This window comes from Schistocerca americana, chromosome 10 (genome assembly GCF_021461395.2).
Source record: "Schistocerca americana isolate TAMUIC-IGC-003095 chromosome 10, iqSchAmer2.1, whole genome shotgun sequence".
NCBI classification, from domain to species: domain Eukaryota; kingdom Metazoa; phylum Arthropoda; class Insecta; order Orthoptera; family Acrididae; genus Schistocerca; species Schistocerca americana.
In genome coordinates, this window is record NC_060128.1 from 162,289,155 (window position 1) to 162,306,233 (window position 17,079).

The 17,079-nt window shown below is 38.6% G+C and overlaps 1 protein-coding gene across 6 annotated transcripts in view; it reads left to right on the top strand.

Annotated features, from left to right (window-relative positions):
* The window catches only part of LOC124552695 (V-type proton ATPase 116 kDa subunit a1), a 113,597-nt gene that overhangs the window by 17,072 nt on the left and 79,446 nt on the right, over positions 1–17,079 (top strand). For all 6 annotated transcript variants that reach the window (XM_047127033.1, XM_047127035.1, XM_047127034.1 and 3 more), the window contains exon 3: positions 6,359–6,487. In XM_047127033.1, the coding sequence (XP_046982989.1) occupies positions 6,359–6,487 (129 nt within the window). The remainder of the gene's footprint in view (positions 1–6,358; positions 6,488–17,079) is intronic.

Sequence of the window (17,079 nt, forward strand, 5' to 3'; positions counted from 1 at the left end):
AAGCTCTGGCTTATTAAGCCTCTCCCAGTGGCTTGGACGGCCTCCTCTCGACCCTCCTGCTGGGAGGAGGTCATTCTAATTGGGCTTCGTATTGGGCACTGCCTTTTTAGCCATCGTCATTTGATAAGTGGCACTCCCCAACCACTTTGTGCACATTGCGCACAACTTTTAACTGTCTGCCACTTCCCTACAGAATGTACATTTTTACCTGTTTACATTCCCACCTAGGTTTGTCGTCTGAGTTATTGGTTGTTTTAGTAAATGACGTGCGGGCTGTCGACCGCGTTTTACTTTTCATGTGCCAAAACAATATGGCAAATGCCATTTAATTATTAGTTTTGGACCTCTGTTTCTATTGGTGTCTTTGGTAGCACTTTCTCCATGTCCCTGTTGTTAGCTGCCTTCTCTCGTGTTGGTTGGGATTGACGTTTAGTCATTTTTTAACTCCTCTCTGTCTGTGTGTTTTGACTTGCATGCATATGACCCTAGTTGCTTTTTGTGCCCTGAAGTAAAACAAAACCAAATTTAAGCCATCACACATTGCTCTCTACACAGCCAAATGCGTTTTACTCAGCATCTATCTGCAGCACTACATTATTTACAGTAATCTCTGTTTCTTTGGAAGTGTCTTTACAGTGACAATATACCATGGGGGCCCATCCATTATAAACTTTCTACTACATACGTACCAGCCCATTCTTTTAAACTTGAGCCATATTTCCTCTACATGCTCCTGCCCTGTGCTGGAAGTTTCAAATTCCTCAATGAGATGTGATACTACTGATTTTTTTTTTTATCTAGTTTACTGAACTTGCATATCTTTCTGCTTGATTTAGTTGCCCTTTGTACTTTGTTGGTAGTTTCTGGAGAAGGCGAGATGCCTTATCACGCCCACCACTAACAAAACTGTAATTTTCACAATTAATTGTTGGATGATTAAAGTCTACAACAATGATTACAATGTGATTGGGGAACTTATGTACAAGTGAACTGAGGTTTCCCTAAAATTCTTGATTACATCAAGAGACGAGCTCGTGGACGATAGAAGGATCCAGTTATCATTTTATGTCCACCCCTGATACTGAGTCTTGTCCAATCAATCTCACATGCAGCTTCAATGTCTATCTTGATGGATTTGAGTTTGTCTGCTGTGACAAATATAGCACCTCCACTTCCCATTTGTGTATCCTTTTGATATGCATTTAAATTTGCCCCAGTGCTATCAATTTCAGGTTGCAACCAGCTTTCTGTACCTAGTTGTTGTTGCGGTCTTCAGTCCTGAGACTGGTTTGATGCAGCTCTCCATGCTACTCTATCCTGTGCGAGCTTCATCTCCCAATACGTACTGCAGCCTACATCCTTCTGAATCTGTTTAGTGTATTCATCTCTTGGTCTCCCTCTACGATTTTTACCCTCCACGCTGCCCTCCAATACTAAATTGGTGATCCCTTGATGCCTCAGAACATGTCCTACCAACCGATCCCTTCTTGTAGTCAAGTTGTGCCGCAAACTCCTTTTCTCCCCAATTTTATTTAATACCCCCTCATTAGTTATGCGCTACCCACCTAATCTTCAGCATTCTTCTGTAGTGCCACATTTTGAAACCTTCTATTCTCTTCTTCTCTTCTTCTCCAATTTTTCTTCTTTAGAAACACTTTCCTTGCTATTGCCAGTCTACATTTTATATCCTCTCTACTTCGACCATCATCAGTTACTTTGCTCCCCAAATAACAAAACTCCTTTACTACTTTGTGTCTCATTTCCTAATCTAATTCCCTCAGCATCACTTGACTTAATTAGACTACATTCCATTATCCTCGTTTTGCTTTTGTTGGTGTTCATCTTATATCCTCCCTTCAAGACACTGTCCATTTCGTTCAACTGGTCTTCCAAGTCCTTTGCTGTCTCTGACAGAATTACAATGTCATCAGACCTCCGATCAATTTGTCTATAATAAATCATACAATCACCATTGATCTTTATTTTACAGTTGCCATTGCTGACTTTGGCCCATAAAAACAGGTACTCATCAGCATTTAACTTCTTCCTTCTCGTAGTCAAAACAAATGGCATGCTTGGAACAAGAGTACCATAAGGCTGTTTAGCCAACAGTCCTGTAGTCTCAGCAATACTCCATGTCTTCCAAGCCAAAATGTTAGCATCTGGAAATGCTTCAAGGCCACCATAATCCGCCGAAGGCCATCCTAGGAAATGGCCTCACGGTGAGTGAGGTCTCCTTATCAGGGTGATTATATTAGGCAATTAAGTTATCGTTATGCTTTTATGTTATTCGGGTGGTTAGCTGTGTTATTTCTTCTCCATGGATTTTAATACCTACTCTGAATTTTTCTTTTGTTTCCTTTACTGCTTCCTCAATATACAGATTGAATAACATCGGGGAGAGGCTACAACCCTGTCTCACTTGCTTCCCAACCACTGCTTCCCTTTCATGCCCCTCGACTCTTATAACTGCCATGTGGTTTCTGTACAAATTGTAAATAGCCTCTCGCTTCCTGTATTTTACCCCTGCCACCTTTAGAATTTGAAAGAGAGTATTCCAGTCAACATTGTCAAAAGCTTTCTCTAAGTCTACAAATGCTAGAAACGTTGGTTTGCCTTTCCTTAATCTAGCTTCTAAGATAAATCGTAGGGTCAGTATTGCCTCACGTGTTCCCATATTTCTACGGAATCCAAACTGATCTTCCCCGAGGTCGGCTTCTACCAGTTTTTCCATTCGTCTGTACAGAATTCGCATTAGTATTTTGCAGCTGTGACTTATTAAACTGATAGTTCGGTAATTTTCACATCTGTCAACGCCTGCTTTCTTTGGTATTGGAATTATTATATTCTTCTTGAAGTCTGAGGGTATTCCGCCTGTCTCATACATTTTGCTGACTAGGTGGTAGAGTTTTGTCATGACTGGCTCTCCCAAGGCTGTCAGTAGTTCTAATGGAAAGTTGTCTACTCCTGGGACCTTGTTTCGACTTAGATCTTTCAGTGCGCTGTCAAACTCTCTACGCAGTATCCTATCTCCCATTTCATCTACATCCTCTTCCATTTCCATAATATTGTCCTCAAGAACATCGCCCTTGTATAGTCCCTCTATAGTCCCTGTATAGTCTGTACCTAGTGTTAAGTGAATTTCACTGATTTTTAGGAGTGCTTCAACTCTGGCACTTTGTAGTGAATGCTTTGGCCGTTTACCATAGGATTTTAATACTCTCATTTGTGGAAGCCATTTTATTCGATCTCAAACCGATAATCTCAGTTTCCTACAGCTATCGTTATTTGAGTTGGATGGAGAGTTGCCTAATTTAAAAAATGCCTTTGTGTGGTGCACACCTAGCCCATTTAGGGGGACTGTATAGGTATCAGCTCTGTGCTGCAAGTCCAGGAAGTCACAGCCTAGCTTGCCACAGAACTGTCACAGTGTCTGGTTCAGCCCTTCCACTTAACTTGGAACCAAAGGGTCACGATCAGTCGTGGGAACAATGCTGTAAATTGTGAGCTTCATTGAAACTCCCTGTGCAAGGCAGGTATTCTCATCCTTCTCTGCCAGTCCCTGGAATGATGAAAGTATGATCTCGAAGCCAGGAGAACGGGAATAATTTTTTTCCAAAGTGTGCTACAATTTGCTGTTGGTTGCAATCTGTTCTCTCAGTGGCTGCTGGAATAGCATCTTCAACATTTTGAAATTAGGCCCCAGGCACAAATACTGAGTGCAAGTGCACCTGATGTCTTTTTCTGTCCTTGCTGCCATTTTCCTAAGGGGTACCATCATTTGCTGTATGTTTGAACTGCCGACTTTTAATAGACTCCTTGCTTCCTCTTGACACCAGACAAAATAAGTTTCCCCAAAACAGGTGAAGTGAGTCTCACTGGCTCAGTTTGTGATAGAGAGCACCTCAAGCTTATTGGTTAGAGGGGTCAGGACAATGCCCTGAGTCCTCCCTGGTCCCTGTCCAGGCGCGGCTCGTGGTTTCTATACTGGGGAAGGCTGCGGTATTTATCGATCGGAGCCAACATAGACCTCGGGTTACGCTACAGATTAGTCTGACGTAAACAGCTAAGAATTCAAAGGGAGGGGGATGGGCATATCACTCTCTAGCTATAATTTTACGCACTGTATCTTCTATAATCAGGTATTAAATATCATTAGAAGCTAACTTCGAGTTAAAATCTTTGGTTAGTGTTTTTAAACGCCATCATTACATTTTGACACTTTGCAGCGAATCATATGAAAAGACGCGTTTCGGAGAGATCTTTAATGCTTAATATTTTAGGTGTTTTCAGTTCTAAACTTAAGGTGTTTATTGTGGTTTACCTCCAAAGCTCGAAGTTTACGAGTTCGCATGACGATACTGTGATGTTTTGGTAACGTCACAGGTCTTGTGCAAGTAAAACTCACTAAAATCTTGCAAAATATACTCCGAAAAAGAAACTTGCTAATATCACACGATATCAAAAAAAGCAGTCAGCATCAGCAAGCAAGAAAAGTAATGGGTCAAATTTCGCGCGCTTTGTCCTCTAATCACTTATGAAACTCTCGCTAGATGGCAGTACTGTTATGTTACTGTAGTCTAGTGCACTCTGGCGGGATATTTGCAAACTTATTCTAAATGTGGATAAAATAGCCAAGGGCAGAAACAAAACAACTATGTAAAACATTATCAAAACAATAATACTAAACGTCGATTAATGACACATCGAAGCGTAGTAGAGATGTGCAGAGACAGAGATTGGATAGCGAAGTTTCGGCCACTCTGCATTCCTTTATTACATAGATAGTGGAACGTGAAAAACGTGTGGTGGTTGGTATGACACCCTTAGGCTGCAAGCTCTGAGCCTTCGGGTCGCCCATAAAGAGCAGTACTATGCAGAAGCCACGCCCCCAAACCGCTACTACATGCAGCTTACGGACGTTCCAAGGCGCAGCCTAAACACTACTAACCGTTCGGAAAACATCTATCGATACAAACAGTTCCAAAAACGTTGACCGTCGTTATTTTAATCAGAATGGGAATTATGCGAAATTCGTCCTGATAATTTAAACTATGTAATATGTTCTTGCGAAATTTACTTTAACATATATTTTGGGGCGGCTCCGCCTCAGAGCCTTAAATTACGAGCCGCGCCTGTCCCTGTCCATCCTGCACAGGATGTCTAAATCTATCATCGACACGGCACTTGCAGTCAGGTGGACGAGCAATGACAGATCAGGTACCTCTGGTACCATTATCACAGGTACACGACTCTCGGGAGATCTTCCAACACACTGATTTGCTGCAGCTGCCAGGTTGTTTGCTACTTTCTGCCACCTCTTGGTTCAGGAATTTGGTCATTAGCAGGGCTGCTGCTTTAATTTGTAATGAAGAAAATAGAAGAGTGCCAGTCTGTCGTTAAGGTCACCTTGTGAGAGGCACACACGGAAATTTTCACCACATTAGAAATGTAGCAGCAAAAGTTATTGAAGTAAACAAAATATTGTTCCTCAGGCAGGGGAGAAGGATAGGTTGCAGAAGTTTAAAAAGGGATGGCAGATTTCCTCCTCCTGAGGTAGGACCAATTGATCACAAAAACCAGTGTGAGCTATAGTGCCACAAAAGAAAATTTAATTGCTTGAAAGTAATCAGGGTAATTAAGAAAAACTTAGTGATTTGAGGGAAAATTACACAGTGGACTTTTCCTGAATTTTCATAGCCAAGCAGAAATGGAAATGGATAAATGAGGGGTTAAATTGACCAGTGTGGGGTCAAGTTTTACAGAAAATGGTTTAAATGTATGGAATTAATTGAGATAACTAAGAAAAACTTGATTAACAATTTGAGACAAAATTGAAATATTTCACAAACAGCTGCAAGTGTCAAAAAATCCACCTCTTTGAGGTGTAGCTCTTTTACAGTGGTGTGATAGTTAACTGTCAGTAAAGAAAACTGAAATGTCAAATGCTTTGTGAAATGATGGGTCCAGAAGTAACAAAAATCAAAGAAACATATGTCATGCCTTTGAATGATGCTCAGAATCGTGTTCAGTGAATAAGGTGCTGATTGAAAATTTAAAATCCAATATGTAACTCAGAATCTTAGAGTTCTAAAGATTACTATAATCTGGTGGATTATGTAGAATATGCAGTTTCATTTGTTCTGCATAATTTGTCTGTAGACTGTGCAGTCTCATTCGTTGCACATGATTTTGAGTTTCATTCAAAGGCACTTGAAATGTTTCTTTAATAATAAACTGCTTATCCTTATTATTACTGCTGCTGTCAGTGTTTGAGGACTTTCATATTTCAGTTCAGTGTGTTTCTTTTGAAACTATGTTGTTTGAAGACACTTTAATAGTTTTTACCACATTTCAGGCAACATTTGAAAAGCTGGAGAATGAGCTGAGTGAAGTGAATCAGAATGCAGAGGCTCTGAAGCGGAACTTCCTTGAACTCACAGAATTGAAGCACATCTTGAGGAAGACCCAAGTGTTCTTCGATGAGGTAAAATGGAATTTTTGATGTTTTCTTTCTTTATACTTTCAAAAAATAAACCTTATTTCCATAGCCAGAACATTTTTAAATTTTCAAAAGTCTGCAAAATTTATAATGTTTCATGTTTGAGAATATTTGGGTCACTATACTCAGATAAGTTCAAATTGGTGTTGTTCCAGACATATAAGATAGTGTTTTTAGTTTAGGATTTCTCAAGTTATTGGGTGCTGAAAATGGGTAATTTTGGATGGTTTAATATAAGAATGGGACATGCCATATGTTTTGCAGACTGTGAAATTGAGGGATTATGTAATGATAGGGCTTGGCTTAAAGTGGTGAGTCTTTCTTGTTGTTGACAAATATGGCTGCATGCAGCTCAGTATGCTAGAGCTTACTTGAGGCATGTTAATAATGTTACATTAGAAGTTCCCAGAAATTCATAAAATGTTATCTGATAAGTGTTTGGGAGTGAGAGATAAAGCAGTAAGGATTATGCATCTCGACAGGTTCTGGGATTACAGGGATTAGGCAGTCAACATTGACACTAACATTTTCATAAAGATTATACTGTCATTTTGTAATGAAAGCTTCTTTCATTTGAACTTGGATCACACGGTGTTATATTGTGATAAGCAAAGAACAAAGGGCTAAGCTTAAAGGTTTTAAATCACTTTGATAGTAAATATTAGAATGACAACTGACAAACACAGCAGTATTTTTCTTTAAATTCTGTAAAACAGGCTCAGTTATCGAATATTGTAAAGACAAACAGTAATTTCAATTTATGGCATAAGCAGGAATATTCAGTAACATGTAATATTCTGTCAATTTGTACTGAGGTTTTTATCACAGGTCTATGCCACTTCAGTGATAAATCATTTTTTTACTTGTTGTTCTAGTAATTGATGTGTGTAACTTAATTCCTGTTTGTGTAAAGGATTCTTCAAATAACAAAATATTGCATGACACCTTATTTGAATACTAACACTTCAGTGTCTTTTGTGACTGATGAATTTAACTGGGGAGAAATAAAGTTTATCTTGTTCAGTTGAGTGTTGCAGCAGATAAGGTTTGTGCTGTGATTGTTTCATTAATTGAAGGATGTTGAAGACCCTATTCTGATGTTTATTTGATAGAAATTTAGTTATACAAAAATGTTAAGCCCTTCAAATCCAGAAGTGGCATTCTGTGGAAATCCTTATCTGCTGCAACTGCTGGCCATATATTTGATAAAGATCTCAATTACAGGTGTGTTATGTTTTAACAAATTGCCTGGCAGATAACCCATTGTAGCGAGATGAGCTGTTACCCCAGAATGTCTCAGTATTGCGTGGTGACTTCAGAATTTTTTTCTATAATCTTGTAGAGTCCAAACGTGGAACTCACTCACAATACAGTGATCCAGCTCACATCACAGCCCTGTTTTGTATTGTGTGTTGTCGTTTTAGTGAATGTCGCAGTTCGATCCATGTATTGAAAAGCATTCATGGTATTTGGAAATGGAGTATGTCCACTTTGCATTTGTACAACCTAGTTTTATATTTGAGAGACTGCCAGCACAGAGTTCATTAGAGAGAGAGAGAGAGAGAGAGAGAGAGAGAGAGAGAGAGAGAGAGAGAGAGAGGGGGGGGGGGGGGGGGGAGGAAATATCCTTGTTTAAAATACAGTTGCAGCTTGTTTACTTACAGAGATAGACTTTAAGAATTTATCAGTTTTTGAGATTTGACAACCTGGAAATATATTAATTCCTAATTTTTGTGTACATTTTACTTTTTGATGAATGCCTCAAAGCTGAAAATTTTGAAGGAAGGATGAACTCTGGTGCTGGCAGTGTCTTTTGTACTTAATGTTCGGAGTGCTTGCATATACGTTGTTTAACTCCTTCTTTTGTAAAGTTGACTACTGTGGAATATCGGTGCAGATTGTAGTGCAGTATTAAAATACTCACCCTTTATGTATGTATGTATGTATGTATGTATGTTGATGTCTGTACTCTATGTAGGCAAAATAGATTTTTATGTTGCTGATGTGTGTGATAACCAAAATGAATGTTTGGGGAATCAGTGGTATTTATAGAAAAGTAGTCAGTAAATATTTAGGTATTGTGGATTGCAGTATTTTTAGAAGTATTGATACTTTGGAACGGAGAAAACATTGTTGCCATTGACATACAGTATTCTCATTGTCTGTAAGACATACAGTATTCCCAATATCTGTATATGATTCAAGAAACCCGAAGATACAGTGACTTGCAGAAGGAAGGCAAAGTAGAAAATATTAGGTGATGGCTTACAGAAAAAAAGCAAAAATCAACAAAGACATTGAAGTTTCTTAGAAAGTGGCATATAATTTACTATCATTAGTTTGCAAAACAGTGCCAGTATAATTTTTTCAGAAATGTGAAGTTTGTAATTTATTCTCTTCAGATATTTCATTTTTTTTTTTTTTTTTTGACACCTTTAAAGGTTTGAAGGATAGATTTTTTTTGTTGATGACATTATCAGTGTAGAGCACTGTGTAAGTTGCAGCACTAGAGATGAATAACTTCACCACAAACCTTCTAACCAGCATAGTGATTGCTTGAGACATAAAGCAAATAATTCTGATCCAAAACAGTTAGTGATTATTTCAGTAGCATGTCCCATCTGAATTGAATCTGTATTTACTGCTGCTAAAACTTTCCCAATATTATTCTCACAATGTATGTTGTGTTTTTCTCTAAATGAGGATAAAGTATGTTGTTGTGCTCTTCATTTTGAAGACTGGTTTTATGCAGCTCTCCACACTACTCCATCGTGAATGAGCTTCGTCATCTCCGAGTAACTACTGCAGTCTACAATCTTTTTTGAATCTGGTTACTGTATTCATCTCTTGATCCCCTCGATTTTTCATCTCCCCCTCCCCCAATGCTTCCCCTACAATACTAAATTGGTGATCCCTTTGTCTCAGAATGTGTTCTGTCAACCGATCCCTTCTTCTATTTGGGTTGCACCACAAATTTCTTGCCTTCTCAGTTCTATTCAGTTCTTCCTGATTTATCATGTGATTGACCCATCTAATCTTCAGCATACTTCTGTAGCACTATATTTCGATAGCCTCTATTCTCTTCTTTTGTAAACTGTTTATTGTCTGTTTTACTTCTGTACATGGGTACACTCCAGACAAATACCTTCAGAAAACAGTTCCTCACACTTAAATCTATATTCAATGTTAAAAAATTTCTCTTCTTCAGAAATCCTTTTCTTGCTATTGCCTGTCCACATTTTATATTCTCTACTGCAGCCATCATTGGTTATTTTGCTGCCCAAATAGCAAAACTCATCAACTACTTTGTCACATTTCCTAATATGATTCCCTTAGCATCGCTTGATTTAATTCAAATACATACCATTATCCTTGTTTTTCTGTTGTTGATAATTTTTTTATCTGCCTTTGAAGACACTGTCCATTCCATTCAAGTGCTCTTCCAAATCGTTTGCTGTATCTGACAGAATTGCAATTAGCAATCGTCTGTTTTTATTTCTTCTCCCCCAAATTTTTTCTTTGGTTTCTTTTACTGCTTGTTCAGTGTACATATTGAGTAAACTTGGTGACAGGCAGAGAGTGTTCCAGTCATCATTGTCAAAACCTTTCTCTAAGTCTACAAATGCTATAAATGAAGGTTTGCTTTTCCTTAACCAATCTTCTAAGATAAGTTGGAGGCTCAATTTTGCCTCATGTGGTCCTATATTTCTCTGGAATCCAAACTGATCTTCCCCGAGGTCAGCTTCTTCTGTAAAGAATTCATGTTAGTATTTTGTAACCATGACTTGATAAACTGTAGTTTTCTAATTTTCACACCTGTCAGCAACTGCGTTTTTTGGAATTGGAATTACTACATTCTTCTTGAAGTCTGAGGGTATTTTGCCTGTCTCCTACATTTTGCACACCACATGGAAAAGTTTTGTAATGGGTGGCTCTCCCAACACTATCAGTAATTCTGATGGAATATCCTCTACTCCCAGGGCCTTGTTTCAATTTAGATCTTTTAGAGCACTGTCAAATTCTTTTCTATCTTTCCCTTAGTGTAACATGCTTCTAAACCCTTACACACGTTCTCAAGCCCAATATTTCTTGCGTTATCAAAGGATTTGTACTAGGCTTTGTCTTTTTACTTGTGTGAACCTCTGCTGCCTTCACTATTTCATTGCTTAAATCTATCCATTTGTCTTCTACTGTGTTCCTTTCCCATATCCTAGTCAACCATTCCATAATGCTCGCCCTAAAGCTCTCAACCTATGGTTCTTTCAACTTATCCAGGTCTCATCTCCTTAATTTTCTACCTTTTTGCAGTTTCTTCAGTTTTAATGTACTGTTCATAACCAATAAATTGTGGTCAGTCCACTTCTACCTTAAAAATGTCTTAGAATTTCAAATCTGGTTCCTAAAACTCTGTTATATAACCAATCTGAAACCCTCTGGTGTCTCCAGGTCTCTTCCACATATTCAGCCTTCTCTTATGATTCTTAAACCAAGTGTTAGTGATGATGAAATTATGCTCTGTGCAAAATTCTACCAGGTGCGTTCCTCTTAGATTCCTTTTCCCCATGCCATATTCACTTACTATTTTTCCTTCTCTGTTTTCCTACCATCAAATTTCTGTCCCCCCCCATCACAATTAAATTTTCACCTTCTTTACCTGTCTGAATAATTTTTCATTTCATCATATATATATATATCTTCAATCTATTCATCTGTGGAGCTTGTTGGCATACAAACTTGCACTACTGTGGTAGCCGAGGGCTTCATGTCTATCTTGGTTATGATAATGCATTCACTGTGCTGGTCATAGTAGCTAACCTGCATTGTTATTTTGTTATTCATTATAAAATGCACTCCTTTATGACCCCTGTTGGACTTTGTATTTGCTGTTTTAAATGTTCTAACCTACCTGCCCGATTAAGGGATGTAACATTCCGATCTGTAGCATGCCAGGTTTGTTTCTCCTGATGACATCATCTTCCTGAAAAGTACCACCCATACGCCTGAAAGGAGCACTATTTTACCTCTGGAATATTTTAACCAGGAGGACACCATCATCATTTAACCATACAATAGAACTGCATGTCTCCAGGAAAAATTATGGCTATAATTTTCCCTTATTTTCAGCTGTTCACAGTACCAGAACAGCAAGACCTTTCTGGGTAAAGTTACAAAGCCAGATCAGTCAATCATCCAGACTGTTGCCCTGCAACTACTGAAAAGGCTTCTGCCGCCCCTGTTCAGGAACCACAAGTTCCTCTCAACATGCAACCCTCTGTTGTGGTTGTACTGATGGTGTGGCTATCGGTATCACTGAGGCAAGCAAGCCACCCCACCGATGGTTCATAAAACTCCACAGGGCTATTAGGCCTGCTATCAGTGGATTAACCTTATTGTTGATTCATTTATGAAAGTCTCCTCACATGCTTGTGCTTGCTAAAGCCATATCTTTTGCTAGATGAATTTTCAGTTTTTATGCTCCTTAATGCATAGTCAATCCCTGCTAGTTTTCGTAAAGATAAGGTCTCAGACTGCCATTCTGATTTACTGTATTCTAAAGTCGTTCAATATATGACACAATTTACCCCCTTATGAATTGTTTAAAAAGCTTTTACATTGTCAGTAAGTTTATTTAGTGAATTTTCATCATAAGCCTTTTGTCCTTTATTTGTCTTTAGAATTTGCTATAGTAATTTAAAGCAGAAGTAAAATAAATCTGTCCCTCTTTTTCCCCTCCAACTTCCATTTGGGAGTAAGTACATTTATTACGATTTTATAAGTGCTTAGTCACAAAACAAATAAAACAAGGTTATGGTAGTTTTCACTGCACAGCTTTTTCAAAGTTAGAAAATAGCTGGTGATTCATATAAGATTGACTGGCACTATGCACCAATGTTGCACATTGTCACATAACTTTATGGGTCTCACTAGATGTTGATTGCCATGTAGGTTTTGAAATGCATGTATCTAGTAACAAATCTGCGGGTTTAAAAGTGAAGTAATGTTGTTTGAAACTTATCACACTATGGTTTGTTACATTTTGAGGTAGTGGTTCTTCTCACAGGCAGTTAACTTTGTTGTGATATATTTTCTGTTGTACATTAAGTCTTAATGAAGAGTACAGACAACACTGGAATGAGGTTAGATGGATTTGGGGAGGAGAACAGAAACATAGTGTAATTGCATGCCAGTTTTAAAAACTATTACAGTTTTTTAGTTACTTTTCTTAATTTATTGTATGCTGTAATAACTGAGATGAGTCTGTGACAACAAACTCTTAGCACTTCAAAATAGTTTCCCTGTAGCCTTTGGCATGTGCGCTGCAAACCACTGCTTTGATCAGTGGAACTTTCTAAGCTAAATAAGGTTCTTGTAATAAGTAGCTCATTAGAAAACATGCCTTTGTTTTTTAATGCATGAGGGAGTTTTAGGTAATTGGTATAATGTTGTTATGGAAAGAGTAATTTCAGGGGATAAGAGAAATTTTTTTCCGTATCAGATGTAACAGACCTACAGCATGCTGTAGGAGATGTTGAACCATTTGATATTTATTTCACAGTTCTAGCGAAGCAACATATTTGTAAACACTGGTCAATGTGTAGTGGTTTCTGGAGAGTTCTCTAGGACTCGGTTCAGAGCAGTTCATTAAATGTCAGACAAGGGACCACTGACTGCTCAACAGAAAGCCAGAAAATAGAAGCAAGAGAATATGGATTATTACACAGAGATATTTCTGTCAACGTTTTAACGCAGGGTGCGTTGCTGCCGAAAAAAATCTGCAAGTTGTATCAGCAATTTGAAAACAATAGGAAATGTGTGTCTCAAATCTGATCACAAGAAAATGTGGAAGCTGTGAGAACCACAGCTGAACTTGTAATAACCTGTATCTCTGTACAGCAAATTCTTCATTCAGACTTCATTTATACCCATACAAAATGACAGAGCTCCATACTCTTCTTGATCAGCAGAAAGAAGACATGTGTAACTTCGCTGCTTGAGTAATTCAGGGGGGAGGAGGATTCATGCACAATGTCTGGTTCTCTGACAAAGCATACATCCGCGCTAATGGCATAGTCAATAAACAAAATGTCAGGTTCTGTCCTACTGAACATCCAGTGTCCTTTCATGAAATAGACAATTGCAGTTAAAGAGCATCTGGGCTGTCATTCAAGCCACAGATTAATTAGACACCCCTTTTTTAATGGGATAGACAAACATAGGTCTCCATAAAGATTGTGTGTCCTACACAAAGACTCGTTAAATCAAGATCTTCCACACAGGTCACACAATTGTTTAAAGATACGTTGGGAACTGTAACAGAAGCAGAAGTAAAATCAAACAACGGAAAATCCAGGGTGGAATGTATAAGTAATTGTTTTGTGTAGGTGGACTTAAACTTACAGCATTTTTCATTTTTATTTAGGAAACTGAGAATCTGCTGAATGATCTGAGATTCTGAAAGCAGGTTTTGGTCACCTTTCCTGTGTGACAGAATAGTTGTTGTGTAGGCAGACCTCCCTCCCTCCCCCCCCCCCCCCCCCCTCTCTCTCTCTCTCTCTCTCTCTCTCTCTCTCTCTCTCTCTCTCTCTCTCTCTCTCTCTCTCTCAGCAATGTATGCATGTGCTGACGGATGTAAAGCCACAAAAGATAGATGTAAGTGATCACACCAACATTCTTTCCCTGGTGTCCCTTATTAGATTCAGTGTAGCAGTCACGTTTTAACTGTGTGCACTACATGGCTTATCACAGATTACACTGCATCTCACTTGTCAGCAATGTACTCGTGCTGTAACTGTGTATGAAACACAACATCCCCTTGTACTGTCATGTATTTTAACACCATTGATTTTTCCTCATGGAAATTTAATTTCATAGAAATTGTACTTCATAAAAAAATGTGGGGCATCTGAACTTGACTCTTAACTTCAATTTGTGCAGTTGTAAGGTTCTTTATTGGCTCAGTTATTGTACATGATACAAACATGGATATGCTAGAATACTGCTATGGAAGAGAATTGCAAGCCTTTTTTTCAATCAGTGTGCTTGCAGCCTCAAAGTTCTGCTTTCTGTTATCTTCACACACTGTGCCATTGTACTGTGATGGATGTGCAGTTGTACTCTTTTAGTACATACATCCCACATTAAAGCACTAACTGCAAACAGATGGGACAAATTATTAAATTATTGCCATTAGGTGGGACAAGTACCCAAGTCACCTGACACTGGGTTTGTGGTGTGGCAGTCTGAGTGTGAAATCTGCACCCACTCTACAGGTGAGATGATGTTGCGAGAGGTGTGCCACATATTTGTGTCTTTGCTATGATAGACCTCATGCAACAAAAATAAACTAAATTCATTCTTGTTGTCTCAGACACTAAATTCAGTATAGTACTCCAGTGGGTCTAACAAAGGCGTATTAGGGCCACTCTGCCCTCTTTGAATTTTGTCATACTTCATGAGATATCAATGTCAGTGCCTGTAAATCAATTTCCTGAAGCAGTAAGATGCAGTGCTCTGAAACACAATGAAAAAGCTGTGTTTGATGATTTCTGAGATGCATTACAAAACACCTTAAATTTATTAACGTAATTGCCAGTAGCTGACAGTGTAGCACAAAAGTATCGTAAAGTTGCTGTTCTGGACGTTTCTAGCAGTAACATTTTTGCTTTTTTAAACTCTGTATTTGTCAACAAATGGAAATGTCAAATAACAAATATTGAATAATAATTTTTTAATAAAAATCTTTTTTTTATTACTAATCTCATGAAAATGCAAGAATTTGCAATAAATTAAAATTTGGCGCAAAAATGTGAAAAATCAAATAGAAAACAAAACACATTATTTCTGGAAATCAAACAGTATTATTGATGAGTATAACTTCTCATTTAAAAAGTAAGGCATTTTGCATGTCTGTATCAAACATAAATTTATTATCAAACAGCCACTAATTAAAAATACAAAGGTATTACTTTGGAATGCAAAACTTAACAATGAAACTGTCACAGTGTGTGTCACTGTCAAGTAACACAGCTAAATGAAAATTGTACCTTACATAAAATCAACTGATACGGTGTAGTACAGAAGGTAACTGAAAGAAATACACAGTGAGACAAACAGAAATGACACTTCTAATTAGACTGTAATTACACTGTAGTCACTGTGATTCATAATGGCCCCTGCACAGGGAGGACATGGTTGTTAATAGGGCATGTGATCATCACAGAACTCAGTGCATGCTGTGCAATGTGCTCCCATGCTGGCCGCAAAATTGGTAAGGAGATTTTGGGGTAGGGCGTTCCATTCACCAGCTCAGTTGACTACTGCCGGATGGTTGTTCGTACATGTGGACATGCAGTAATAGGTCTCCCTAATGCATGCCACATGTGGTCAGTGGGATTTAAGTCGAGGGGGGGGGAGGGTGGTTAAGGGCAGGCCAGTCCATTCACCAATTATAGTATCATTCCAAGCATGTTTTTGCAGGAGGTCACACACTGTCACCTAAAAAATGCAAGTCAGGGATGAATTCATCCCTGAACACACACACGTGGGGAAGTGTGCAGTGTCAGAATTACATTGACTGGTGGGTGTACTGTGCTTCCCCACACCGTAACAACCAGATCACCAAATGTCATGTTTGACAATGTGCATGGGTGCATTACGTGTTCACTCATCTCACCATATGAAGGTACATCCAGAATCCCTACTCAGACTGAATCTGAGAAGAGCACATGACACCACCCCTTGTTGGTTCAGGTCCTATTGTCTTGGTATCATCACAAATACTGCTGCTGATGCTCGCACGTCAGTGGAACACAATGTGCTGGTGATCGAGCAAAGAGACTGTTCCCATGCAGTCACAGTGTCACTGTGGATTGTGAGATTGCTTGCCTTGCAGTCCTTTTAAATGTGGTTGCAGCTGAACATGCTGTTTGACTTGAGTCCTTTCCTGCCTGTTGTACAATATAGTGGTAATCTGCTGCTGTAGTTGACTGTGGGCAACCAACTCTTCTTCAGGCAGTGCCTTTGGTTTATAGAACTCTCCCCATGCACATGAAAGAAAGCTGTGAACAATACCAAATTTCTGGGCTACACCTCTCTCTCTCTCTCTCTCTCTCTCTCTCTCTCTCTCTCTCTCTCTCTCCCTCTTTCTCTCTCTCTCTCTCTCTCTCTCTCTCTCTCTCTAACATTGGGGGGCTAGCACCACTTGTCATTCATATTACATCAAGCTTCCCTTGCACGACTGTAAGGCCTGTTGCAACATGCTCACACATGCTCATTACTTTCCTCCTAGTTGTTAATATGTAACATTACTTTATCATGCCCTTAAGTTCTACAGAGCAGCATATTTGTTTTAAAAATTAATATTTGGTATTTATCAATAAACATTACATTTTTTAAATACGCATGGAATTTATATAAAGTAAAAAAAAGTTGCTAGTAGTGAGATCTGAACCATTGAGTTTACAGTTACTAGGCTTTCACTCTACGATATGGGCTACTGACAATTATACAAATTAGCTTGATGTTTTGTACCAGACATAGGTCAGAAATCCCCAAAGGCAATTTTTTCAAGGTCTCTC